This window comes from Grus americana, chromosome 10 (genome assembly GCF_028858705.1).
Source record: "Grus americana isolate bGruAme1 chromosome 10, bGruAme1.mat, whole genome shotgun sequence".
In the NCBI taxonomy this organism is placed as follows: domain Eukaryota; kingdom Metazoa; phylum Chordata; class Aves; order Gruiformes; family Gruidae; genus Grus; species Grus americana.
Genome location: NC_072861.1, coordinates 12,567,952 through 12,593,685, shown reverse-complemented (window position 1 = coordinate 12,593,685; position 25,734 = coordinate 12,567,952). Strand labels below are relative to the sequence as shown.

At 49.3% G+C, this 25,734-nt stretch overlaps 1 protein-coding gene across 4 annotated transcripts in view; it reads left to right on the top strand.

Annotated features, from left to right (window-relative positions):
• Positions 1-5,627: 5,627 nt before the first annotated feature.
• SHC4 (SHC adaptor protein 4) overlaps positions 5,628-25,734 on the top strand; it is a 33,386-nt gene continuing 13,279 nt past the window's right edge. For 3 of the 4 annotated variants that reach the window (XM_054837425.1, XM_054837424.1, XM_054837426.1), the window contains exons 1-5: positions 5,628-7,019; positions 15,660-15,730; positions 22,892-22,955; positions 23,842-23,961; positions 25,604-25,657. In XM_054837425.1, coding sequence (XP_054693400.1) covers positions 6,441-7,019; positions 15,660-15,730; positions 22,892-22,955; positions 23,842-23,961; positions 25,604-25,657 — 888 coding nt within the window. In that variant the 5' untranslated portion in view covers positions 5,628-6,440. Of the gene's footprint in view, positions 7,020-7,178; positions 7,207-15,659; positions 15,731-22,891; positions 22,956-23,841; positions 23,962-25,603; positions 25,658-25,734 lie in introns of those variants that run through there. The other variant, XM_054837427.1, reaches the window with a different exon arrangement.

The window sequence follows — 25,734 nt, the reverse complement described above, 5'->3', positions numbered from 1 at the left end:
GGGGGGCATAAGTAAACTGCATTTCCTATGGTTATCTGTGTGGCAGCGCTGTTTGTGCTCGGGTTCCCCTGGAGACAGCGGAGGCTGCGGTAGCGCTGTGCATGCAGGCAGCCATTCGAGCTGTATTTATAGGGAAAGTTAATGTCTGTCCACACTAAATTTAAAACCACTTTCTGCTTCCATAAGATATAGTAGGCTACTCATTTCTTGCAGAGTTATAAAGCAACAATAAATATTGTCACACTAAGCTTGTGGGGGTTTTGTACATTTTCCAAAAAAATTGTGGTAAAAGTCCTCCTGTTGGGAGGAAAAAAACCTAAACATAAGTTTAGAGCATTAAATTCTTGATAATGCATTTCATGCAAGGGAAGGGTACATTTTCAGATGGATTCAGCCCCTGAGAGTATTGTTTCAAGCTCTTTGGGACTTGCCAGCTGTAGTTGTAGAAGATAAGCGCCCCTTCTGCCATCAACTGTCTTGAGGAGTAGGTGAGCCCTGGAGAGGCGAGGATGTTTGGCAAAAAAGCTGTGGGTAGCAAGAACTGGAATAAGCTCTTTCAAAACTTTCCTTAAGGAGGAATGTTGATTGTAGAGGAAGAGAGCAAATTAACAAACCCAAAGCAAGCAGAAATGGCCTGATGTCATGGTTTCTTTTCTGATTTACTACAGCCAAGTTAAAGGCAACCATTAATGATGGAAGCAGGAGATGGTGAGTGAGGGTACGTCCTTGCTTTTTCCTCAGGTCTCCTCTGCACGGTTAAGGAGACACTGGGAGAAGTTCAACTGTGTTGTGGGATTTATTCTTTTCAAATATGTGCTAGTGGGTTGCCCTACAAAGATAGAGATTTAAGCTGAATTGCAGGAAAGGATGTTCCCTGCCCGCTACCACGTGGACCAAGCCCTGTGATGCTACTAAAGCATGACTGCTTCCAACTTCCTTTCAAGCTGACTAGTTTTGTGGTGCTGTTGCTGAGACTTGGTCCATGTGATGTGTAATTCTGCAGGGATGAAGCTTTGGGCTACTTTAGGCTGAAATTTTGTCTTTGTATCTCTCCTGTTGCAGGGCTGTGCTCAAAGCCAGGCGCTAGATGCTTAATCTGCTCTTGTTTTCAGCACTTTGTGCTACAACAGACATCGGATGACGCTGGGTTTTGCTCGGGGCCACTCGGCCACCTTGCAAGCAGTGCTGAGGCAGCCCAGCAAGTGCTGCTGAACGTATCTTTGGGCTCTTAGTACGCAGATCTCCTTTCAGAAGGCAGTGGTGAGGGCATCATGTTGTTTTCCGATGGCTTGCAGCTCTGACTAGCTCTGATGTGTTCAGTGTGTCCTTGAGCCTGCAGATGCTGGCACCATTCCCCTCACAGAAGGGACAGCTGTGGCACGGGTCCCCCATGCTGCTCTCCTCCAATGTTCAGCTCTCCTCTCTTCTCAAGTGCTGTCAATAGCCTAGGGCATGTGGGGTTTATCTTTGATGACTGCTTTCCCTCAGAGCTGCAAGGACTGGCTTTGTGCTGGCTGTTGAGCAACCTTCCGGCTCTGAATTTTGAGTCCTTGCACAGGAGGCTCTTGGGGCTGTCCTGGTTGAAAAGGCAAAGCCCAGCAGCGTTTGAAGGAGGGGGTGGTGGTGTTGCCAGGCAAAGAGGAGGTGAAAAGGAAGGGCGTGAAGCGTGTCCACTTAAGCCCTGTTGCATCCCATGCTGGGTCCTTCCACGTACATGCTCAGCTGCACAGATGCAGGCGGAGCAGCCTCTGCCTTCTGCTGTCTTATCCCAGTGTGGTTCTGCTGTCTTGCAGCTGCAGTTTTGGACACAGCAACGTTGCTGCGAATGATTAAACTGGGCTGAGCAAAGCATGGCATAGTGCCTGAGAAGGAAAACTGCAACTTATCTGTAAGTCACCCCAGAACATGTTTTCTGGGATTAGCACTGTTGGATCCTTCAGAGCTAGAACAGGAGAAAAGCAGTGATAGTCTAATCTGTGACTCCCCTTTTGTATCCAGGGCCGTGGTAGCTACCATACCTTTGTCGTCCTCCTCAAATCCATTAGCTCAGCCCATGCAAATCCTCTCTGACTCTCCTGAAAAGTAGGAGGTGGGCTGCAGTTGTCAAATACACCTGGATTTAACTCATTCAGAACAAGGGAAAGGAGATGTACAGGAGATAAAACGGTGAGAATGATTCAATACGTGGGAAAAGAAATTTCTCTCAATTGAAATGAAACAGTGGCTGTGCGTGACTTTCACTAGTGCAAATAAGTGAGCTCCAGGGCTTCCCAAAGGTACCTGCCACCACGTTGCTGGTTACGGGGTTTTCCTGCCATTCTGTAACACTTTGCTGATTTCTGCTGGCGTCAGCCAGGCATGTCAATGAGGAAGGAAGGCGGATCAGCTCGGTGCACCTTAGCACGAATTAACTTTGCTGTTGCTATTTATACAGGAAAAAAAATCCCCCGTTTACTCCGTGTCCTAACAGAAACGCTGAGGTCTGTCGTGCTGGTTGCAAGAAACACGTAACAGCTTCCTCCAGGCTCCCGCAAGAGTGCAACTGCTTTTCGGGTGGGCGACAGCTTCGCTGCTCATGCTGCCCACACACACTCCCGGTGTGAGACTGCTGAGCTGACTGCTTTCTCCTAAATTTGGTCCCCAATTTGCCTTGAGCTCTCCTGTTGCCAGCGAGCATCACGTGCACATGTCCCGGCATCTGCCTTCCCTGGCCCTTGCGTTGCAAAGAGAGGGTGGCATGGTGGCCTTTAGTGCCTGCTAAAGCTGTGATCCCACAGCCCCAAGGCTTCCTGTGGTGATGCTGGAGACACGGCTGCTGCTAGCTTGCCTCCGCTGCAGCTCTTTCAGAGGGGTGTTACAGGTAGCTGCAGCTGGTGAACTGCTTGCTCCTGTGTAATGGTGCTGTCCCGTCAGCATGGTTATACCTGCCAAAGGTCCTGTCCCCTGTGACAACAGGTGAATGGGGGCTGCTCACAGCAGTTTTTCATGCAGCATGTTTGGGGCTGTAACAGGGTGTGATGGAGGGTTTGGGTGTGATGGCGCTGGTAAGATAGCAACCGAGGGAGGTTTTGGCTCATAACTGTGCACCAGAAGGCCATTCCCACGTAGCCTGAGAAAACACGCATGGCGCAGCCCTTTGGCAGCACGCACCGTCGCATGTCAGCAGCCATGTGAGGGGCAAAACGACTTCTCCCTGTGTCTTCCGGGGCAGCGGTGAGTGTGTGGGCAGTGAGCTGGGCCCTGAGCGCTGTGGGCAACCAGGAACTTGAGCTGTGAGCAAGAAACACAGGCTCCTTTTACTAGGCATACAAGGCTGTAGGCTCAGTTTCGCCAGTGCTTAAAGGAGCTTTGTTCTCTGTGCTGGTTAGAGGCCGATTTCCCAGTATCTTAAACAGAAATCTTGTTTTTAGCCTTGAGAAAAAAGCTTTTTAATTTATAAAGGCATGGCATTTTTCTTTTCCCTCCTCCCCCTCCCCACAATGGCTACTATTCCTTGGACAATGCCGCTTTTTGCTGGGTTCGGCTCTCGAGCTTGTATTTCTTGATTGCTGCTGAAAACAGAGCTTGTCACAATTGCATTTTTCTTTGGAACTTGCTGTAAAACACCAGCTATTCTTCACCTCCCACACTGTAATCGCACTTGCTGGTGCCTGTGAGCCGAGAAGTGCTGGTTAATGTACTGGCCTCCCTCGCCTCTCTGGGGACGCCCCCCTGCACCCCCCTGGCACCGGCGGAGGGCAACAACGCTTCGGCCCTGAGGCAGTAGGTGCTGGTGCCATGCTGGGCTGGAGACACAGCTCTAGGGTGATTAGTGAAGGACAGGCTGTTGCATTATTGTTTCTTTTGCTTGAAAATGTCCCCTTTCACCACACCAGTTTAAAGCCAGTCCTGTTAACCCTTTTCACCTGCCAGTCCTGTTAGCTGCAGTAGGACACTGTGGGGATTGCATCTCCTGTGGGGCCAGCAGGGACCCTGCCTACCCCTTTTCTCACCCACACAGGTAAGGAAGGCTCAAAGGGCCTCCTGAGGAAGGAGCAGCTGGCAGGAGGGCTCAGGAGATGAAGAGCAGCACGGATCAGAGGCAGCCCATCGCCATCAACTAGTTTCTACCTGAGCCAAGGTGTTGGGGAGCATCCTGGTCACCAAGTCACCTTTTCCTGGTGCCACCATCTATACCGAGGGGCTGCTGTAAGGCAGGAAGACTCTCGTTATATGCTCAGACAAAAGGTGGGAAGGATGGTAAGGCTGATCTCGGAGGAAGAGGAAATTTGGTTTGTCTGGTTGCCTGTTTTTCATGACAGTAAAAAGAGAAATCTGGGGGGTCCTCCGAGACAGGAGCCTGGGGCATCAACATCTCCCTAAACACTGGTCCTTGTTGTCCCCTCTTTGGTAAGCACAGCTTGTACCCCCCTCCAGTCCCTCCTCCTCACCAGCAAGGGCACTGTGGCCTCTCCATCCCAGTGGTTTCTTCCAGCCATGTTGATGTTGTCTTGTAGCATGATGTCAAAATGAAAGACTTTAGGAAAAAAGACATTCAACAGTTTCTGTGCTTTATGTACAATCAATAGTGCTGCTAATCGCTTCTGAACATTTTCTATCCTTTTGTGCTCAAAGCCATCATTAAAGCTTCATGAGAAATTAGTCACTCTCCGTAACTTGCGGCTGGTCCAGGTTTTGCCTTTGGGTTTGATTTTGTGAGCAGTCTGAGCCATCCTCCCCAGAAAGGATTGATTCAAAAGCAGCTGCTTCCTCTTTGAGCCATATTTCGCTAGCAGAGTCCAGACTGGGGTTTTTCCCTACTTTATTGTAGCAACTATTTCATCTTTTAGGATTAATACCAGCTTTCATATAAGAGAAAAAAAATGCAATGGTTGTGTTGAGCTCACTCTCTCCTCAGCTCCCTGCCCGTGATTTTCTCCTCCTGTCACAGGCAGGGCAGTGGGCAGCACGGCCTCTCTGATTTACAGCACTGAACGCGAGGAGAGAATGAGGCCAGTATCATTGTGAGCGTGAGGAAGGTGAACGCAATATTGAAAACGTAGCGAGGGAAAAGACCTCGTCTAATGGAGGGAATCGAGGCCGCTGTGCCAGTTTTGTCCCCCTGGCCTGACCTCCATCGTGCTGCCACCCTGCCCGAGGCGTCGAAACCCCACACGGAGCCGAGGTAACTCGTGCTGAAGGCCCAGATATTTTCACTGAGTAAAATAAACGCAGCAGCTTCTTTCGCTGCCTGAGGTACATGCAATAGGGGAGAGGGGCTTTCCCCACCGGGGCTGGAGCTGAGCTGCAGGGAGGCCGCCGGGACAACCCTGCCCTTCCCCTGGTGCCGGGTGGGCAGCCCGGGGGCCCGGCAGCCGCGGCTCCGGCTGAACCCTAGCCCTCGGCTCTGCCTGTGCCGCCGGCGGAGGACGAAGGGCCGGGCCGGGCCGGGCCCCGCCGCAGAAAGGGGCTTTTGGGGGATTTTCGGCACCACCGACGGGGCCCGTCCGCCCCCGCGCCCCCTCTCTCTCACCCCCCCCCGCCCCTCCCGTCTCGCTCCCCGCGCGCTGAGGGCGCGTGAGCCGGCGGCGGGCGACGATTGGTTGCGAGGCGCACCCCGGGGGCCGCCGGGCCGCGGCCGCCCGCCGAGCGCCATTCACGGCGCTGCCCGCCTGCACGCGCCGAGCCTCATTCACAAAAACTTCATTCATAAAAGCGGCGGCCGGGGCTGCGGCGGGGCCCGGCGCGGCGGGGGCGGCTCGGGCGCTGCGGAGCTGCTGCCCCGCGGCTCTGCGGGAAACAACGCCGGAGGCGCAGGAATATTCAGTTGTGTCTGGATTATGGTGCTGAAGGACTTTCCAGCAAGAATTAGCGAGGCTGACGCCGAGAGCTGCCGGCGCTGTTCAGTATTTTTCTTAAAATACTGGGTTGGTGCCTGACCGCGGGGCAGGAGCGTTGCAGCGCAGGGATGCTCTTCGCCTTTGGGGCAGCCGACGATGGAAATGCAGAGAGCTGGGCACCTTACGGGGTTCGTGCCGGTCTGAGAATGTGTTTGAGCTTGTAGCTATCTTGTTCTGCTTTGTGTGAAATATGCTTGAGCTTTCGCTGCAGCCAGGACTCTGCGGTTAACGATGCCACAACTGTGAGTCTTCAGAGCTAGGCGGGATTTAGTGCCTGCCTTGAGGCAGGAATGAAGGTTTGGATAGCGGCTCTTCAGTATAAGCTGCTGTACCGCTGCTGTGCTTTCCCGTATGCTGCTTTTATTGCTGCTTACAAAATACCAGATGTCCATGCAGTTTTAAGCCTCGTCCATTGAGGAAAATAAACCACTCGAGAGGGAGTCAGCAAAAATATCCCATAGGTTTCTGTTTTTAAAATTGTTTGACTTGCTTGATTTCCATATAATTTATCTGCAAGAGCTGATTTATGCAAGAGTATCCAGTTACAGAACTGCCAAGGCTATGAGAGAACGCAGCCAGCAGAGCCTCAGTGGACACGTCCTGTATGTAGGATTATTCAGACATCCAGGAATGCTGCACAGGGCTAAGTACAGCCGATTCAGGAATGATTCGATAACATCCCTAGATGAAGGTACGCAAAATACGTCTTTAAATATCAAAGGTTCTTCGTCCTCTTCCCATTCTTCGACACCTAATTTACTGACAGAAGATGTCTCCTTGGGGCCACAGGACACCTGCACCACTCTGTGCACGCTGATCCCCCGGATGGCTAACATTAAACTTGCTAACCCATCAAATCTGCCGGGCCTGAAAAGCTTCTGCCTGGGAACGAAAGAGGTGCCAAGAATTAAACTCACGGAGTGCGTTACCATCCCAAGCAGCCCAACCTCACCTGAGATCAGCTGCCTCTCAGCCTCTTATCCACAGCCTGAGCTGGACAAGCTGGCCCTAACCCCAAAGCCGGCAGGGGACTGCACTGTGCGCGGAGCTGAGGAAGCTGCTTCTGCGGGCAGGCAGGACAGGAGCCTCGCGCTGAGCGGTGAAAACGTGGGGGACCCAGGAACGACCTACAGCGTGCGGGTGAGTACTTCTCACATTCTCTGACAAAGCAAACCACGCAGGTGGCTGCACGGTGACCTCTGTGTTCCCACTTTTGGGGCCAGTGCCCCAAACCACTGACTTCTCCCGTATATTTCCTGTCTCCTGATGTGTGAAGGGCCGTGGTGTTGAACTGAGGGAGTTAAAAGGACCACAGCCGCTCCCAGAGGTAACACAACATCCATTTCCAAAAGACTATCTTTAGACTCTCTGAGGAGCGCAGCCGAGCTGCAATTCAAACAGGGCTTGCTCTGGCCTGAAATGCATGTTGGAGGGAGAAAGAGGCCCACAAAAAGGGCTTCCCATCCCTTGCAGAGCAGCTCCCAGGCACTAGGTGCATGCTGGCCCACGCTGCTGACATGTTTGTCATGGAGGGCATGGGAGAGCTGCTGGGACTGCTGCTGCTGCCTGGAGCACCTCTGGGCGATGAGCGGGCAGGATGCAAAAGCCATCCTCCTCCTTTGATGCTAATTAGCACCCTGTGGCACCCCTGCCACACTTGGGAGCTTTCTAATTTTCTTTTCCTTTCTGGGCTTTATATTTCTGTGGCCAGACCTCACCATTTGCTAGCCGTTGCTTCCTTCTCTACACTCTGAACCTCTAACCCTGCACATTTTAGTGCTTATGCTTCATCTGTCAAAAGCACTCCCAGGCAAAAACTGCCTGCTGCTTGCACGGAGGGAGCCAGTGCAGACCACGGGGGAATGGCAGAGAAAGCAGTCTAAACCTGCTTCAGAAATACTCATGTAATGGCCGGGCTGGCCAAGGGCTCCTGTAGCTCTCTCAGCCCTCGTGCCTGTCCCTGACATGCAAGGGGGACCGCAGGACCAAGCTGTACAAGGGGTTATTCCTCCTGGTGGGCTGCAGGCAGAGTGCGGAGAGAGTGAGAGCGTGTGTCTGTCTGTGTGTGTCTCTCAGTTTGGTGTACAGGAGGTATCAAAATGTGCAAGAAGGTGTAAAAAAGCCATGAGCTGTGCTAAATTTGTGTCTTTCGTATGATGTTTTGGAAGTCAGACAGTCTAAAGAAAGGTGCAAGGCCAAGAAAAATCAATCAATCCCTTTCCAAATGCAGCAGGAGGGCAGGCAAGTCAGAGGGGAGTAGAGCAACAAGGGGAAATAGCTCTGTTCACCGTTCTCCAAGCAGGAATGAGATGCCTGCCTGGCATCCAGCTGTGGTGGCACAGCTGGTTTGATGGGATGTTGGCTGGAAGGTGATGGCGTCCCAGCATAGCAATGGCCACTGTGAGTGAAGCCACAGGAGGTCCTGGGACATTCTCCTGGAGTGCAGCAGGTGGAGGGAGGGGACGCACTATTTCATTGTGCTGATATGTGTCCTTTTATGTTTACTTTTCTTTAAATTCTCATACTAATGTGAACAGTTGAGGTTTTGGCACCAGCAAGCTGCTAAAATAGATGAATGAGCGTGTTGGGTGTGACTTACAGTGACAGTGCAAGGGCCACCGCAGCTCCAGGCTGCTCCGTAGCTCCACTACACTTTTGGCCAGCCCAGTGGAAAGGCCTGCACTGGTGGATGGCTTCGTGATGCCCAGCGCCCTCCACACAGGACCTGCCTCGTGCGCTGACTGATGCAGCGGAGTTCATGATTAAGGCTTTGAGGTACCTGTAGAGATTCAAATACTGAAATGCTGATGCCAGAGGCACACTTAAAGAATTCAGTTTCTGACATGGGGAGGAGAAGATGAAGCATAAGGGGAATTTCCTGGGCTTCTGTTGTGGCCCAGGGCTGAGAGCAGAGGCACTGAGGTGGGGAGCACACAAGCAAGAAAGTCAGAAGAAAGAGCAAAAAAAAGAATGACTTGATGGGAAGGTTATGTGAAGTGGGGAAGGGCTCATCCCCTCCTGCTGCTCCCCATGTTTTATTTCCAGTATGTTTTTCTACTGGTCTTTCTGGAAGTCAGGATAATTCATGGCGATTCTCTCTGAAGGGGGGTCGCTGGCAGGAGCCTCCCAATGCACTGGGGAAATGTTGTTTCCCTGCGTCTTCCTGCTACTGTTGCTCCCGCAGCTGTGGGCCTGCAGGAGCCAGCCCCAGGAGAGCTGCAAGAGCATTGCTGGTGTGTGTCAAAATGTGCCCTGGCCAGACTCTTGGTGGTTTTTTTCAACCAGCCCCTTCAATAACAAGCAGGTCAGCAAATAAGCAGCCTGGGGTTCCGGGGCCTCAGCTTCAGAGCATGGGCAAGGAGCTCGTTTCCCCAGGGATCATGAGGCTCCTCTGGGAGCTGGCGATGAAGCCTCAGCCGGGCTGGGCAGAGGCCAGGGGCGCAGGGCTGCGGTGTGGCAGGAGTGCGGCATGGAGGGATGGTCTCAAAGCAGGGCCGGGAGGCTGAGGGGCCAGGCAGCCATGGGAACTGCTCCCGATCCTTACCCTGTTCTCCCAAGCCTTACCCTCTTGCCCTGGCCCTTGCCCTCTCTCCTGTGGCATTTGGAGACACTCGCTGTCCCCACGCAGCTTCTGGTGCCCTGTTAGGGCATGGGGTCGTTGGGATCTCCCCAGAGACCATTTTAGGAGGAAGGTCAGGTCTACGACTCTCAGCACTGTCCCACACCAGTGGCCCCTCTCAGACCAGTGAGAACCAGCAGGATGGCGTTACTGGACCTAACATGGAGTAAGGCTCTGGAGCTTAAGTCAATAATGCACGAGTCTTTGAGAGATGATGTTCAGATTAGTAAAAAAATGTTCTATTTAACTAAAATAGGGAAGGGAAATGCTATTGCTAGGCCAGCCTGGGGAACCTGCTCCCTGTCTCTGTGTGGGAGGGGGTTCAGGGCAGCCCTTTGCTGGTCCCCAGAAGCTGCCAGCACCTCTTCCATGCTCAGGGCAGGGAAATAATTGTGGTATTTCAGCTGCAGCCACTTCCCTGGCATGGCACCCTGACACTGCACTCAGAGAGCTGCTCTGCATTGCCCGTGGTAAATAACTACATGTGTACGCACAGCTGGGGCTCTCGCAGGAAGGAGATGGGCTCTGGTGATTCATTGCTTCAGAGCCGCAGCTGTGAATTGAAAGCCAGGGGCTCGGGGCTGTAGCGTGCTGCGGTGGCGCTTGCCCTGCCAAACTCAGGGGAACAAGGTGTGTGGCAGCACCCATGGGTGCATGCCTCGTCCCATGGGGCTGTGCCTCTTTACAGCTGCCACCGCCTCCAAGGCTCACATGACTCTCTGGGTAACTGCTTCTTAACAGAAACCTGCACGTTTTTAGGCCATCTGCTTTGTCACAGCTGGGAGCACAGGGACACAGAAGTTTGAACCAATTCTGTTGGAGTCCTGGCCTGAGTATGGTGCTGTGGAAAGTGGCTTTTCAGCACAAAACTTAAAAAAAAAAAAAAAAAAAGAAAATGCATGTGTGGGTCTGTGTGTATACATATATATATATATATATAAATTTACAACTTTTTCCCTCTTTTTTTTCTCAAAATTTATTTAAAAGTTGAAAACCCATGAATGAAAGGGTCAAACTTTCCCAGGAGAATTTCCATTTAGCAAAAGCCATTCTTCATCACAAAAATCCACTGCCCCTTAGGGAAGAGGCTCTGCAGCGTGGGCAGGAGAGCAGGGCAAGCACATGAGGAGAGCTGGACTAGCAGTGACAAACCACCAGTGCAGTTTTTTGTGTGCTTAATGATCTTTCATGGCAAAGATGTCCAGTCTGTTTTCCAGCCTGATCTGCCCGGGTTTTGTGCTCTCTGGCAGGTGCCCCGGGGGTACCCACGCCTGTGATGGTGCACAGCTGCTGCCGTGGGCTGCCATTGCCTCTCTGCTCCCTGTGGAGGGGACAGGACAGCAGGCTCCGGCAGCTTCGCTTTCAGCTCTGGAAGGGGTTGGTGTTTGCTGGAGGAAGCCAGGATGGTTCAGGCTGAGGAATGAGACGGTTGAATCTGCTGCAGGGTGTGAACCCAGGCCAAAGCTCTTCATTAGCAGCCTGACTGGTGGCTGCTCTTTGCGTTATGTAGCACCAACCCCAGCCCCATAAAATGCTGCTGTGTGTTGCAGGATGAGCAGCCAAGCTGACCGGCTGCTTGGCAGCGTGGTGCAACCTGTGAGCTGACAGGAATGCAGTGCCACTGCCAGGGTAGCTGTGGCAGTCTCTGCTTTCCAGTGGACAAGGGGCTTTTCAGCCCCAAAGCCACCACAGGCAGCGTCTAAGGAAAATTCCTCACCAGAACTACAGTGATCTGTGCATTGCTCCTTCCCCGCATCCCTGGCTGGTTCCTGGCGTTGTCTATGGAGGGAGGCTAGTACTTCACCTTCCTGCCAGGGCAAAAGCAGGGGGATCTCAAATCAGGTGCTGCAACACATGAAAGCATGTCCCCGAGCCTGGCAGCCAGCCACAGGGAGGGCAGCACCACAACTCTTACAGGCAAAAGTTGTTTTTCCTTGGTGTGAAAGGCAAAGACCTGTCTCCAGTGCCATCATCCTGCCATGTGCTGGTGGCTGCTGCTTGCTTCTGCCCAGTCTCTCTTCCCCCCAGATCCACTGGAAGCTGGAGGTGAGTTATTCAAGCAAATCAAAGTGAAGCTCTCCTGCTGCTCTACAGCCCCGGCCCTGTGTGACAGAGAGTCATGGCTCCTCCCGGCAGCAGCACCCACCTCAGGCAGCCCTTGTCTGCAAGAAAGGAGGGTGGTGGGAAGCTCAGAAATGGTAAAACCCCTCACTTCAAAAGCACCTTGGTAAGCAGTCTGGGAAAACAAATGCTTCCATGGGAGTCAGCTCCCTGCCATGCTTCTGTGCACAGAGCACTGCTGCTTGTGGCAGGTTTCTGCCCAGGCACCTGTGTTATGTTTTTAGGGAATCTGAACCTAGTCTCACATATGTTTGGACATAGGCTGTTTAGTGGCAGCATGTTACCTGACTGCCTCTGCGAGCAAGTCCTGTCCCTTGGATTTGTTGTTAGTCAGCCGTGGGGTCTGTAGGAGCTGCTCTTGGCATTATGCATGAATTAATGTCTGTTAACTAATAGGTAAAATTGCAAGGCTGCAGCTGTGTTGTTTAATTACGAGCTCCGTGCGCTGCTCCCCGTATCATTCCTGTGGGTGAATCACTGGCTGTCATTCAGGCTGGAGCTGGAGCCACTAACTGCGTTATGGCAGGGAATGAAACGAGACGTGGGTCTGGATTAGAGGGTGCCTGAAACGCTTATTCACATGAGCCCTGCCTAGTGCCTTCACATCTCCTCCCACACAGTCCCTCATCCTGTTTGCAGTCACTCTCCATCATCTCTTGTAAATAGATGTGAAAAGATGTGTGCATCTTCAGTAACCACCCTCCTCTCCTCCCACCTCCCTGCCATCCTGGTGGTGCGGGGAAACAGCAACCAGCACCAGATCACCCTTCGGATTCAAACACGGAGAGATGACGTGCCCCCAGTACCGATGCTCTCCCCAGCCTTTTGCAGGGAGATGGGGGGGACAGTTTTGCACACATCGCCCTCAGAGGAGCTGTTCCCTTTCCAGCAGGGGCCAGCGAGTCCTCTCCTCTCTCCTCTCTCCTCTCTCCTCTCTCCTCTCTCCTCTCTCCTCTCTCCTCTCTCCTCTCTCCTCTCTCCTCTCTCCTCTCTCCTCTCTCCTCTCTCCTCTCTCCTCTCTCCTCTCTCCTCTCTCCTCTCTCCTCTCTCCTCTCTCCTCTCTCCTCTCTCCTCTCTCCTCTCCTCTCCTCTCCTCTCCTCTCTCCTGAGAGCTGTTGCTCATCCTGGCGAGAGCTCTCCATTCTGCTGCCGACAGATCAGTGGGTTCAGCATACGCTTACATTGGTGATGTCAAGTCTTCAGCGCTTGGCTTGTTTCAATGCTGGCGTTTTATTTTTCTGTAGGTAGCTGAATTCTGCAATTATACCTGTGCTTATTGCCCTGGGCTGATTACAGCACCCTTGTGCCTGTGTCCAGCTTCCCCCTGGCTTCCCCTTAGCAGCTCAGTGAAAACGTTCCGTGCTTCTCTTTGCGGGGCTTTGGAAGATGACCCCCCCCGCCCCCCTTCCTTGGACTCCACCTCTGAACCCTCAACACCGCTATCACCATGTTCCAAAAACAGCTGGCAGATAGCTTGGGCTCCTTGCAGGGCAGGTCGGTCTTGTCAGACCATGGCCATGCTGGGGCGAGGGCTGCACGCTGCTGTGGCTGCCTCTCCTGGGCGCCGTGGGAGGGCACCCGTGGCTGCTGCCCTGCTGATGCTTCAGCTTAACCCTCCCTGCAGCAGGAAAGTGGGAGCTGGCCTTGACCCTGCATCCCCAGACGAGCCCACTAGCTTTTTGTGGGAGCTGCTGTTTGGGGTGCACAGGATGGGAAACGGGGGCACCACCTGAACGGGCGTTCAGGCACAGGAGAAGTCTCTGAGACAGACGTCACCCTTGTCTCCTGCCTTCCCCTTTCTCTCGTCTCCACCAGTCGCGCTGCTTGTTGGACTTGGCTATGGAGGGGTTAATATTTTCCTGGTTTATTTCTTAATTCCTTTTTCTTCCTCAGAGAGTGCCTTTTGTTTTCTTGAATAGGCTTCTGGTATCCCATTGTCTTTTTATGTGCTCCATGGGCTTCTCCCCAGCTCTGTGACCCCGACTTCTCTGCCCCAGTCCCAGTCCCGCGGCGTTCCCCTGCCCAGGGCTCTGCCGGTTCTCTGTACCCTCCTACTGAGATGTGAAGGTTCAGCCATTACTAACTGTGCTGGTTTAGATAACCAACGGCAGCTAAAATAAATGAGAGATGCAGTGAGGTGCCATGTTAATGCACTTCCCTACTCAGGCTTTTAAAGAAAGAAAGAAAAAAAAAAAAAAGGTCTTTTGTGAATCATTGATAAGTTCAGCTTCACTCAGGGTCACTTATGCAAAAACCTAATATTGATTTTTCATCTTTGCTTAGAGTAGCTTCCCACGCATCTGTTCAGGATGCAATGGGGACTCACTTATCAGCATATGACTCACCTACTCCTCTAAATCTTTCTTTTCTCAAGGATAGAGGAGCAGCCAACCAGCTTACAAGATGCTTGACCTTATACTGTAGGATCAGAGGTCTCTACTGTGCTACAAGCTGAGGCTGTAGACATATTTTCCACATTTGCTTTGTTCCCGTTAAGCAGGAATATCTTTAACAAGTAAGATAGCTGTCAGAGTCCTTTACATAGTCATTAAATGTTCATTAGGGAAGCAGTTCTGCTAACCCTTCAGATTCTTACTGATGTCCTTCCAGGGCTCTGACCTAATTCTGGAGTTCTCCCAAGGGTTACATTGCTATCTGGAAAGAAACCAAAATAGGGATAATACAATTGTTGTGGAATCCCTGCTTGACTGTACACATACGTTCTCTCTGTAACACACACACATTCATTTCTGAAAGTCTCCAAAGCTGCATCAGATACCTAAATCCAACCCTCTCTGAATGGCCCAGTGGAAAAATCAATTCACAGGCAAATTGAAGAGGAGGAGGTAAATACAGTACCTTTCTCTGGACAGAGAGTGCTTCTTCCATCCATTCAGAACAAGAGGACAGAGCATGCATGTCCCTGCTTGGGATTTCCAGGCTATCTGCTGTATCCCAGAGGCTTTGCCTTTCTGCAGGAGAGGTCTGCGCAGGCAGGCTGTCACTGAAGCACACGGGCACTGTGTGAGCACTGCAGGATGCTCCCGAAAGCCCTTTTCCCTCCAGAAAAATTCATTGTGGAAGAGGGATACAAACTGAGAGACCCAGACCTATGCCAGCCTTATGAAATGGAGATGTCAGTGTGCTTCAACAGCAGAGAGATGGCTATCAACAGAAATGCTGAAAGAATTAGTAAGACAAATTTTGGGAGAAGTAAACTCGGCGGATAGACTTAGCCTAGTGTGCTTCATTGAGATGAAAATGTTCTGTAGGTTTGTACAGAACATCAAAGGAGTCTACGGGCTGACATGCAATCACATTCTTGATGGTTCTGAAAATCAGTCCTATGCAAATCCCAAACAAGTATAGAAAAAGCCCCCAGCTGTGCCCCATACAACAGTAGTGTGGGAGTCAGCCTCTAATTTAAAGCAGGTCAGTTTATAGTGCAGGCTTTTAAGAGCTGTTGCTATGAGCTGGAATTGCAACTCTACCTCCTTCATCTTCTGCAGAGGTTATTTGTCATCAGACGTGCAGCAGCACGGAGCCAGTGGTTTTCCTCATGCCTAGTAATGCCTCCCGCTGCTCTGGAGGGACATCCAGCTCTCCTGCAGGGGGGCTCTGAGTGCATCGGTCCTGTAGGGCTTCCAGGCCCCTCTGCTCCCAGGCAATTTCCTTCCAGCCTTCATGTATTCCTCCCAGCTCAGTGCCACAGGCTAATCAGTGAGAATAAGCAGAATTGGAAATAAGGAATGATTGAATTTTGTGCCCCCAGAGTGCTTTACCTTTTTTTTTTTTTTGTGTGTGTGTGCGCGCTATGTTGTTGAAGCCACTGGTATCTTTATTGTTCTTTACACTTTTCAGTAAAATATGATCTATTTAGGAAGCAGCTTTAGGATAGTTGATTTGGTTTTCCATTTAGGTTGTGGTTCTGCATATACTTAGTGAACTGAAGTCACATTTGCTTCCTTCTGTGATCCTCCTCTTACCTATTTGCTAGATATTAACAAAATCCTTTCTCTCTGTCTCTCTCTTTTCCCTAGTACATGGGCTGTATTGAAGTGCTGCAGTCGATGAGGTCCCTGGACTTTGGCACGCGAACGCAAGTCACCAGGTAGGCGGTATCACACTGAAATTCAGCCCAAGAATGAACAGCCTGAGCGCTAATTTCTGTATAAAGCCAAGGGTGCGTGCCAAGCTCTGAGATAATTTTGAATAGGAGTTTGCATGTTTTGTTTTGTTTTTCCCAAGCGATGATTTGAATTACTTGGTCATTAGAATAGGCTATTTGCATTGGAAAATGAATTGTTTCAGCCACAGACCTAATTTCTCTCCCAATTCTTGTTCTGGATGCGGAGAGCCTCCCCCTGCAGTTGCAGCCCGGTACAGACATCCCCAGCTAGCTGGGTGCTGGCAGCGGCCAGGCCACGCACGCCAGCTCAGCGCTGCCTGCACAGCTCACCCAAGACGCAGGGTCAGCCTGCTGGTGCTGCTGTGGGTGGCCAAGGTGGCGAGCCTGGATGCTCGCAAGCCTCTGCCACGCTGCTTCACACCTGACGCAGAGGGCACCATCGGTCCCTCAGTCTAGCAAGGCCATCTAATGGATTTTTATCAGATGGGTGATATTGCTTGGCCCCATCTGCACCAAGGCCGGGCTCCGCTGGAAGCAGAGTCACGAGAAAAACATGTTGAAATACAGCCATTTCCAGCTGTACTGCAGGCCTAAGTTTCCAGGCTGCAAATCAGAAAAAGATGGATATTTTGCTCTGAGATACAACTGAATGTGATTCAAACGTGAAATATTTTGTGGGCTTTTGAAAAGCTTGCAACTTCTGTTGCAGATTGCTGCTCCTTGCTAGGTGTAGATTATTACCATATGCATCTGTGGGGTTGTTGAAATGTCCTGTCAGGAACAGAAAAGCTCAGTTTTATTTTTACCTTTATTCTTGTAAATCTGTCAGTGCAGGAGTCTTTGAGTTTTCAAAATAAGCACCTGCCTTCCGGCGCAGAGTGCTGCACGCTGCTGGGACGCGCTCGTGGTCCAGCAGCCAGGGCTAGTGCTCCACCGGGCAGCCCCCGCAGCCACCCAGCATCCCGGCACCTCCAAAGGTTTTTTGGAGGGGTGGGTGCAGAGTATTTTGGCCCAGCCTTAGACATGTTCCCTCCTCCCCTCAGCTATTTTTCTGGCATGGTTCATGCTGAGGATGCCAGGAGTGTGGTTGAGGCTTCCTGCTCCTGCCTAACTCTTCCTTCCTGCTGGCGGATGATTTACAGATGCTCTTTTGCTTCCTCAAGTGTTTGTATCAAAGAAATCCTGGAGAAAGGAACGGAACACAAAGAGATAAGCATTACATTTCTACCTAGTGGCTCCCAGACTTACCAGTTAAAAGGAAGAAACTGAAAAACTTGAGTCCTTAAATGCCTATATACTGCACTTGAAAGCTGCCTGATTTGTTTTATATTCAAAATCAGTGGTTGTTGACATTTACAATCAGCATAAGCATGCACTCACCCAGTTCCTGCATGTGTCTATGAAGAAGTGCCTGAGATACAAATATAATTCCCTCAGCCTAGTCATTTGCTGATCAAAAAGAGCCATGTAGCACACTTAGCCCAAAGCAATCAGCGCGGCGCATTCAGACCAAGCCACTGTATTCTTCAACAGCCTCGGCCAAAGAGGGAGGTCATCTCCTGGTTGCAAGACACGGAGTATATATGCTGCTAACCTTACAAAACAGAGCTTTGGATGGTTTGTCTGGAAAATAATGAATATGAATTACTGTGTAAGAAGAGCTTGCCAACTTTAATTTGACCCAAATAATAAGGTTTTGTTAACCAGAATTATGTGAAAACTTAACAATGGAAATATTTCCATCACCTAAACAAAGTGCCACTGCTGACCTTAACGGGCTCTTTTTGTGCATGAGAAATTAAAAACTTAAACTGTTTGCAAACCAAATGCTAAAGTGCTGAGCTCATGCATGCAAACTTTAAAGTTCGATCGATTACAAGCTGACTGGAGCAAAGATAACATTGATTATTCCCCTATTGTTCTCTCGGGGGAGTAAGTTTATAGATGGCATGCACAATGCACCGACCGAGGAGATATTGGAAATGATCCCATTTTAATCATCTCTGTTATTTGTAGTGGGGGTAAAAAATATTTTTATTCTGATGGTATTTCACTAAACAAAGAGGCATCTTCTGTTTTAAAGTGATATAGAAAGGATCTCTAACCATGTCTGCTCCCTGCCTTGCTTTATGTGTATTTGCATTCTTAGTACCCTGATCTCTAAAATCAGGTATTATTTACCTGCCTTACATGAATGTTGGAAAGATTGACAAACTCGTGTTTGCCAAAGTGCTGTGAGGAGTCAAAAGAGATGAGCACGGAGGATTTGTTTTCTAGTTTCTTGCTGGACTTGTATTTTCAGTCACTTACCAGGCACGGGGTTGGGGAAGGCAGAAAGTGGCCTCTCCAGCACTGTGAATGGCCATGGGTGCAGGGGTGCCGTATGGCCGCCAGGCCGACGGGCCGCAGCATAGCAGGGGAAGGGCCGGGCACTGAGGTGCTCCCTTCCCTCAGCGGCTGTGCGGTGAGGAGGTTGGCAGAGGAGATTTTGCTGCAGCAGTTTTCTCTTCCAGTTCTCTGCCTGTGACCCAACTCACATGCTCTTACGACATCCCTCCCATTTTACAGAAATTTGTGATCCCAAATTCCATGCAGGTGGGAAGAGTAACACCGAGAAATAACAGTAAGGGTAACAGGTTCCTCTGCTTTGAGAGGCTTTGTATTTTTTTGAATGGTCACCCATAAACGTGCTGTGCTTGCTGGTCTCGGTACAAGACGTGTTCAGGCTGGCAAGTCCTGCCTTTGCTGGACCCTGACGTGCGCTTCCCTTGCCCAGCCCTTCAGCTCTTTTCCTCTTACATGTCTCCCACTTCTGCTAAATCAAGCTTATTATTAGTCATTATATTTGGGCATTGATGGGAAGAGGGAGTCTGTATCTCAGATCGGGGCATTAATTTGCAAACTTGAAAATGGTCAGGCAGCAAAGGGCATCTGAAACGTGCTGCTGGGGAGGGCTGGTGGAAGAAGGCTTACTTTGTTTGGAAGATTAATTTCAACTTTGTTGAGATGCACAATCGCTTTCTGTTAGACAGTGTAGGCAGAGCCCTAGATGCTTAAGAGCAAATCTTCAACAGCATGCTTACTCGCTTACATCAGCCCATCTCTCTTCTCTTACTCTCATTTGGGGGAACAATAAACAAAGTGGCTCACTGTTACTGCCAGCGCGGCGCTCTCCTGCATGCTGTTGGAGGAGCAGGGAGGAGCGTCTGCCGTGAGTTTCGCTCCAGAGGTGCAGAACCAGAGAAAACCTGTAGACTGTACAGCTCAGCTGATCTAAAGGTTCATGGATGCCAAAAATGGGGCTGTCCTTGTCACTCCCTCCTGCCCCAGAGCTTGCTGAGCCCTTGCCAATGGCCACAGCCCGGCCGGGTGGCTGGCTGCTAACCGAGCAGGCAGAGGGAGCAGTGCCCTGGGGGGCTGCACCAGGCTTTTTGGGGAGCAACCGAAAATTCCCTGTGCCGCCAGCATCCACAGCACTCAGCGATGTGAGAGCTGTGGCACTGTGCCATTTCAGTGCGTCCCAGCCCAGAAACCTCCCTACAGCAGTGAGCTCAGGAGCCTCGGTGTCCCAGGCGAAGAGGAATGGTCCTGCATCCCCATCCCACCTTCTGGATCCCACAGAGGTGCCCCCAGGGAACTGTGATAGCCTTGATCCTCACCGAGCTGGTGCCCAGCAGAATAACCCCTGGGAAACTCCCCCTGCAATGGACGGGCATCTGCTGGGGCCAGGAGCGGGACCTCTGCAGTAGTTCTGCTGCTGGAGACAGCCCAGGGGACCAAAGTGCTTCTGAGTAATATTTTTTCAGGATGGCAAAAAGAGCTAACCCAAATCTCCTCCATTCACCACGGAAAGTGAAAACTGTGTCAACGAAACAGTGATCAGTTTATGTAATCGTGTGGGCACTGCAGGGCCAACAGGCAGTGATTCCACTTCAAATGGCAGAAGATGCCTGAGGAGTCGAGGAGCAAGGTTCTCTTTGCCTTAAACTACAAGAACAATTTAAATTCCTCACAGCTCTCTCGATTTCATTCTGTGGCTGCCAGGGTTGAGAAGAGCTGCTGCAGTGTGCAAGTGGAGTTATCTCATTCAGGGTGATTTAAAAGAATAAAAAGAAAACAACCTAAAGTGTTTTGCTTTGGGATGAATGACAAGGAGGAGAGAAAGAAAAAGCAGAAACATGACTGGAATAACAAGGCCACATTTTCTGCTACTGCCTCAGATTTGGAAGATATCAAACGGACAAGCAAATGCCAGAATCCATAAGGCTGCACATTCATCTAGGAACAATTAACTACACGAGCTATGCACAGGTATATGCCGTCCCGCAGATCTAAAAGCAGAGACTTGCCCAAGCAAGTGATGGAAAATGAATGGCTGTAAGAATGAATTGATAGCAATTTTCCAGGAAGAAAGCACAGATACAGTAAATCCTATTTCAGTTTATCGTGGGCGTATCCAGAGTTTTTCTTCCCAGTGTATGGTGTGGTTTCTAGTTCAGGTCCATCTGCTTCATGGAAATGACTGAATGTTAGAAGTGTTCGGTTGTAGCAGCAAGGTGTCACCAAACTGCTGCTTTTCACACCTTTAAAATAAGGTGTTTTGTTAGATCATCTGGAAAACCACCCAGATACATGCAGCAAGATATGTCTGTGAGAAGATGATTTCCCCTACCGAAGAGACATACTAGAAACTATTAAGTAGAAATGATTTGCCTGCTTATTGGTTCCCGTTTGCTGGACAAATGCTTCAGAGCATGGTGAAGTGGGCAGTGACCACACTGGCTTGTGCAAGAACGGGGTCCGTTGCTGGCAGCTTTGCCTACAAGTCCTTATTCCACATGGGCTGCCTGAACTCATTGTCACCAAAATAGATGACTTCCCTCGTTTTCCAATTTGTTCTGTATCTGGTTTTCTTTCTAGGTAGAGCTAGACTTGAAGGCTGTAGGTCGCCCTAATGTCTTGGCCCTGATTTCAATTTCCTTTAATATTGAATGAGAAGATGAGCTCTCATTTTCCAGGCTGATTATTGGAATCTGCAAGATCATCCTGCAGGATGCCTTTCCCATTTTTTTTTTTTATTTTTTGGTTTTGGCCTTTCTACTGGTCACACCTAAATAAAACAGGAGCTAAACAAGAAGGATATCAGGAACTCACTTCAAAAGCATATTTTCAGCTGTGCAGGGGGAAGTGCTTTGCTTTAAAAAGCTTAAAAAAGGCAGTGTTTAAGAGGCTGTGTTTCTGACCCATCTTTTGTAGCCCACGATGACGCTCTTCTTCTTCCCCGCTGTTTTCACTCAGAACATATTAATTACATTTTATTGTTTTGCAATGGGTGAGGTCTCCATTCATTTGACAGTCTCCAGGTTGAATTTCTCGGGATGTTCTCTGATAGGAAGACTCGATGTAACATCACCGATCTTCAGTGCTTTAAGCCCATAGCCCATCAGCGTCCCGATGTCCGTGGGGCACTGAGCAGGGGGCAGCAGCAATGCTGTGGTTCACTGGCGCTGTGCTGGCTTTACATGCGGTCTGGTCTGCTCCCTGGGCACGACGCAGGGTCCTGGGGGGACCACGCTCCTCATCGGGACACCTTTGCTTCGTGGGACATGCCTGGCTGGAGCCTCTCACCGTTGTGTGGTCTCATGGTATTTTTTAGCCTTTCTGAACCAAAACTTTCTCAGGAAATGAGCCCAGTGGCATGTTCCTCCCACACATGCACCAGGATCTGAAAACAGACAAACTTTCCCAACTAGCTTGTTTCCTAATTAGCTCTTTGGTTAGTAATCCAATAACATAAACAAACGATTAAACAAACTAATTCTCTTCCCCTGAAGAACAAAACAAAATCCCAACCCTTGAAAGCCCAAGCCTGAATTCAGCCATGAGAGAAAGGCTGAGGCTACAGCCTCAAAACGAAATCACCCAACATGGGAACGGCAGCCTGCGAGGGTGACCGGGGGACGGTGGCACAGCTCGCCCCGGCAGCCCCGGGAACGGCAGCCTGCGAGGGTGACCGGGGGACGGTGGCACAGCTCGGCCCGGCAGCCCCGCAGCAGAGGGCCAGGGAGAGGCCGGGGGCTGCGGCTCAGACCAGGATGTCGAGGTAAGGTTAAGGAAACTTGCAAAGCACATCCCAGCCCAGTAAATCACCATTTTTCCATTCACTTCACACCAGTAAGTATCAGTCAGGGAAAGCCCGTGACTGCCAGCAAAAGGGGGTTTTTCCAGCTGCTGTGCTAACCTCCACCAGGGCAGTCGAGTGCTCCACTGTATGTCCACACCAGTCACCTGCCTGAGCATATATCAGAGTTTTCTTTGTTCAAGTGTGGAAAATAGGCGCAGTGCGCCACTATGTTATATTAAGTGTGTAATTTAGCTGTCTTTGATGTAGACCGATAAACACCGTGAGTGCTTTATGCCTTACCCTTCTGCTTCCCAAACTGAGAGGTGCCTGTAGAGAATAGTGGGTGGCTGGGAAAGGATGTCTAGTTTGGGACACAGCTGCCAGAGATGGAAAGATATGGATTGAGACCTCAGATTATTTGAAAAAGAATAGAGAAGCTGATTACATCTCCTTTTTTTTTCCCTTTTTTTTCCTTTTTTTCCCCTCTTTTTTTTCCTTTTTTTCCCTCTTTTTTTTTTTCCCCCTTTTTTTTTTTAAAGAAAAAGAAACCCCCAACACCAGAAAGGCAATCAGGGCACCCAGCTGGGCTCACTCAGCACGCCCCTGCTGCTCTAAATAAGCAGGATTACGGCAGGGAGGAACCTGCCAAGCAAGAAACCTATCAACCATACTGAGAAAAAGGATTTGAAGACATTAAGTTGTTTGAGTTTTTTGTGCTTAGTTGATGTTTGTTGTGGGGTTTTTTTTTAAACAAATTTTCATTAGGTGAAACTGATGTGTTTTATGAAGAAAAAGAATCAGTGCAAACCAGGCTGCTGAATCATTGTATTTTGTTAAATAGGTTTGGTTTTTTTAACAGTGGGAGGAAAGAAGAAAGAAAAACAACTGCGAAAGACCTTCCAGAAGATTTAAGTGTTTATAAGTGGGACGAGAACAATAAATCGCAGGTTTGCTGGGCCTGTTATAGATGATGCATCTGAAATGATCCAACAGTTTGTGCTCTATTTTTTTATTTGCAGGGAAGCAATAAGTCGGCTGTGTGAAGCTGTATCAGGTACAAATGGAGCTATAAAAAAGCGGAAGGTAAATACTGTTTTAGCTGAACGATTAATTTTCTATATCTGCTTTTGATAAGCCGGATGTGCGATTCCCTAACAGGCTTCAGTCCATGCTGGTGTTAATGCACATTAATCCATCTGAACTCGGTGTAACATGAAAGAGCACTTGTAGCAGGGCATTTAGCCTGCTTGGTTTGGGGCTGAGGCTGTGCCATACCTTATTTTCTTCAGGATTAAAGCTTTGCCCAGAGTTCCTACTCCTACCAGCCTTTGCAGTGCTCAGTGCTTTACATGTTTTAGATTCTGGCTGGTAAAATGTAGGAGGCCTTTATGATAGCAAAAGGGAGCTTGTTCACTGGAGGATTAGCTGATTGTCATTTATATAAAAAAAAATTAAACAACTAAAATGGCAGTGTTTAATGGGTTGATTGTTTATTTAATAACTGGGATGCAGTGAGGGGCAATGTCAGTGGCTGCTATTGGGTCATGTCCAGTGGAGGTTACTGATTTCCTTCTGCAACTGTGGGGCTCGGGAGGAATGAACATACTCCAGAAAGATGAATACATGAGAGAATTTCTTGGTTCACTCAGAAATGCTTCATGCCTAGGAAATGAAGCAGAGTTCAGCGAGGAAATTACACACTCTGAATTACTGAGCCAGCTATAACGTTTAGCTCACTGGGATTTTGGTTTAAAACTTTTTTTTCCATTATTGACATAAAAACCATGCCTACAAGTATTGTATTCAAAGGTGATATTTGTTAGAAAAATGTATATGCATTTGATCAAGCCATTATCCTTGCTCCATTGAAATTCTCAGTAAGATATCGTAAAATCTACTTGACTTTGATATATTTCTGCCCCTGACAGACTCAGCTGACTGCCTCTTTCTTTTGTTTCTTTGTTCAAAGCCTCCAGTGAAGTTTCTGTCTTCAGTACTTGGCAAAAGTAACCTTCAGTTTTCTGGCCTGAATATAAAGCTGACCATTTCAACAAGCTGCCTCACTTTGATTAATGTTGACATGCAGCAGGTAGGATACATATAAATCAGTGTCCTTTTCTCCATGCTACTGTATTCTCCTCCTTTCCTGGCTTCTGAAGGAAAGGCTGGGCGCTTCGAAGAGAAAGCAGCACCCTTTAGTCTTCTTGTGCATGCCTGGTAAAGCTGAATTATATGATGCCTCTGAATTTACAAATGAGAGTACTTTAGAGGAATTGGACATGCAGCACATAACCTTTTTGTTTATGATGATGTCTTCCATGGGGAGGGATCCTTAAGCACTTGGCAAACTGTTTCTCTGTGCGTGTCTCTGCCTGTACAGTGCGTAATAAACAAGGCACTAGTCCCGACTGGAGTTTCTGACAAGTCCCAGGGGAAAAAATTGATATAAATAATGAGTCAGATCTTGGCTTTGGTGTCGTTTAAAGCTATTTTACAGCTGGGTAATATGTGTGCATAATCAGTTATACTATGCAAAGTCTCTGGGTTCCATCGAGATGTGTTCCCGAGAGCCTGGAACTGGGGTGTGCTCCCTTCTTGGCAGATGTGATGAGGAGCTTTGTCCTGCCCACCTAATTCCTCTGTCAGCTGTTGGCTTCAGCTCCCAGCCTGATCTCGCCTGGGTCTAGCAGCTCCAAGCTGGAGCAGGGGAACATCAGGGAGGTGGTTTTGGCTCACTGGCTCCGAGGAATCACTGCACTAAGCTGCTGCCGTGCTGTGAGCATCAAGCAGTTTTTGGGGGTTTGCCTGCAGCACAGAGGTCTCCTGTCCCTTGGACCTCTGTGCTAGGAGGGGTAAGGGTTTACTGCACCAGGTTTCCCTTCTTTCAGGTACAGGAGCACAGGGCTTCCCTACAGCAGGTGAAACTCTGGGGGTTGGCAGCTCAAGTGTGGTCCTTTTAACCTGTTCCTGTTTGTAACAGGACTAAAAGCTGTCTGGACAGATCTCCTTCCAAATGCACTGACGTGCCCAGTCACTGCGCACACGGGCATGCAGGGCACTGTCTTGAAATTCTTTCTAGGTCTTTCATTACTAGATCTTTGCAAATGGAAAATCCTATTTATTCTATTCTTGCGCCACCACCATGTTTCATTGGGTTCATACCTGCACAATCTAGTGCACTTGATTTTATAATAAAGAACAGTTTGTCCTCAGAGATGAGGTAGTGTTTGGAACCAAGAAAAGTTGATGCTTGATCTGGCTAGTGAAATTTCTACTAGTTAACAGTTTGGTGCTAGTGTCGAGAGAGAATATGATCAGAGTATCAGTGAGGCCTGCTTGTAAAAACACCACCATTATATACACCAGGCATTTAAATAAAATTGTTGGTAATTTTTAAAATTAATAAATATCTCAAGACTTTGTAAATGCATCCAGTGTCTCCAGTTATTACCCTTTCAAAGTTTCATTTAGCTTCATACTGACCAGGTCAGAAGTTGGTGGTTGAATTCATTCTGAAAACCCTTTAAGGAAGATTACTCGGGGATCTAGACATTGCTAAACATGAATGGGTAGTCTCAGAAATATTCCTGGTTTTATCTCCTTCCTTCACAAATGATATGTGCATGGATTGGGTTGTCATGAACTTAATTGCTTGTTCTATGAAGATATATGCTCTGTTTTCTAAATGTGTGGCACATGAGCACGTTTAACTAGTTTGTCATGCTTTTCAGATTATTGCCAACCATCACATGCAGTCTATCTCATTTGCTTCTGGAGGTGACCCAGTAAGTATTGATTTATAAGATATACTTCTGCAGGTATAATGAAATTATTATGAGAATAAAAGTACCTGCAAATACTT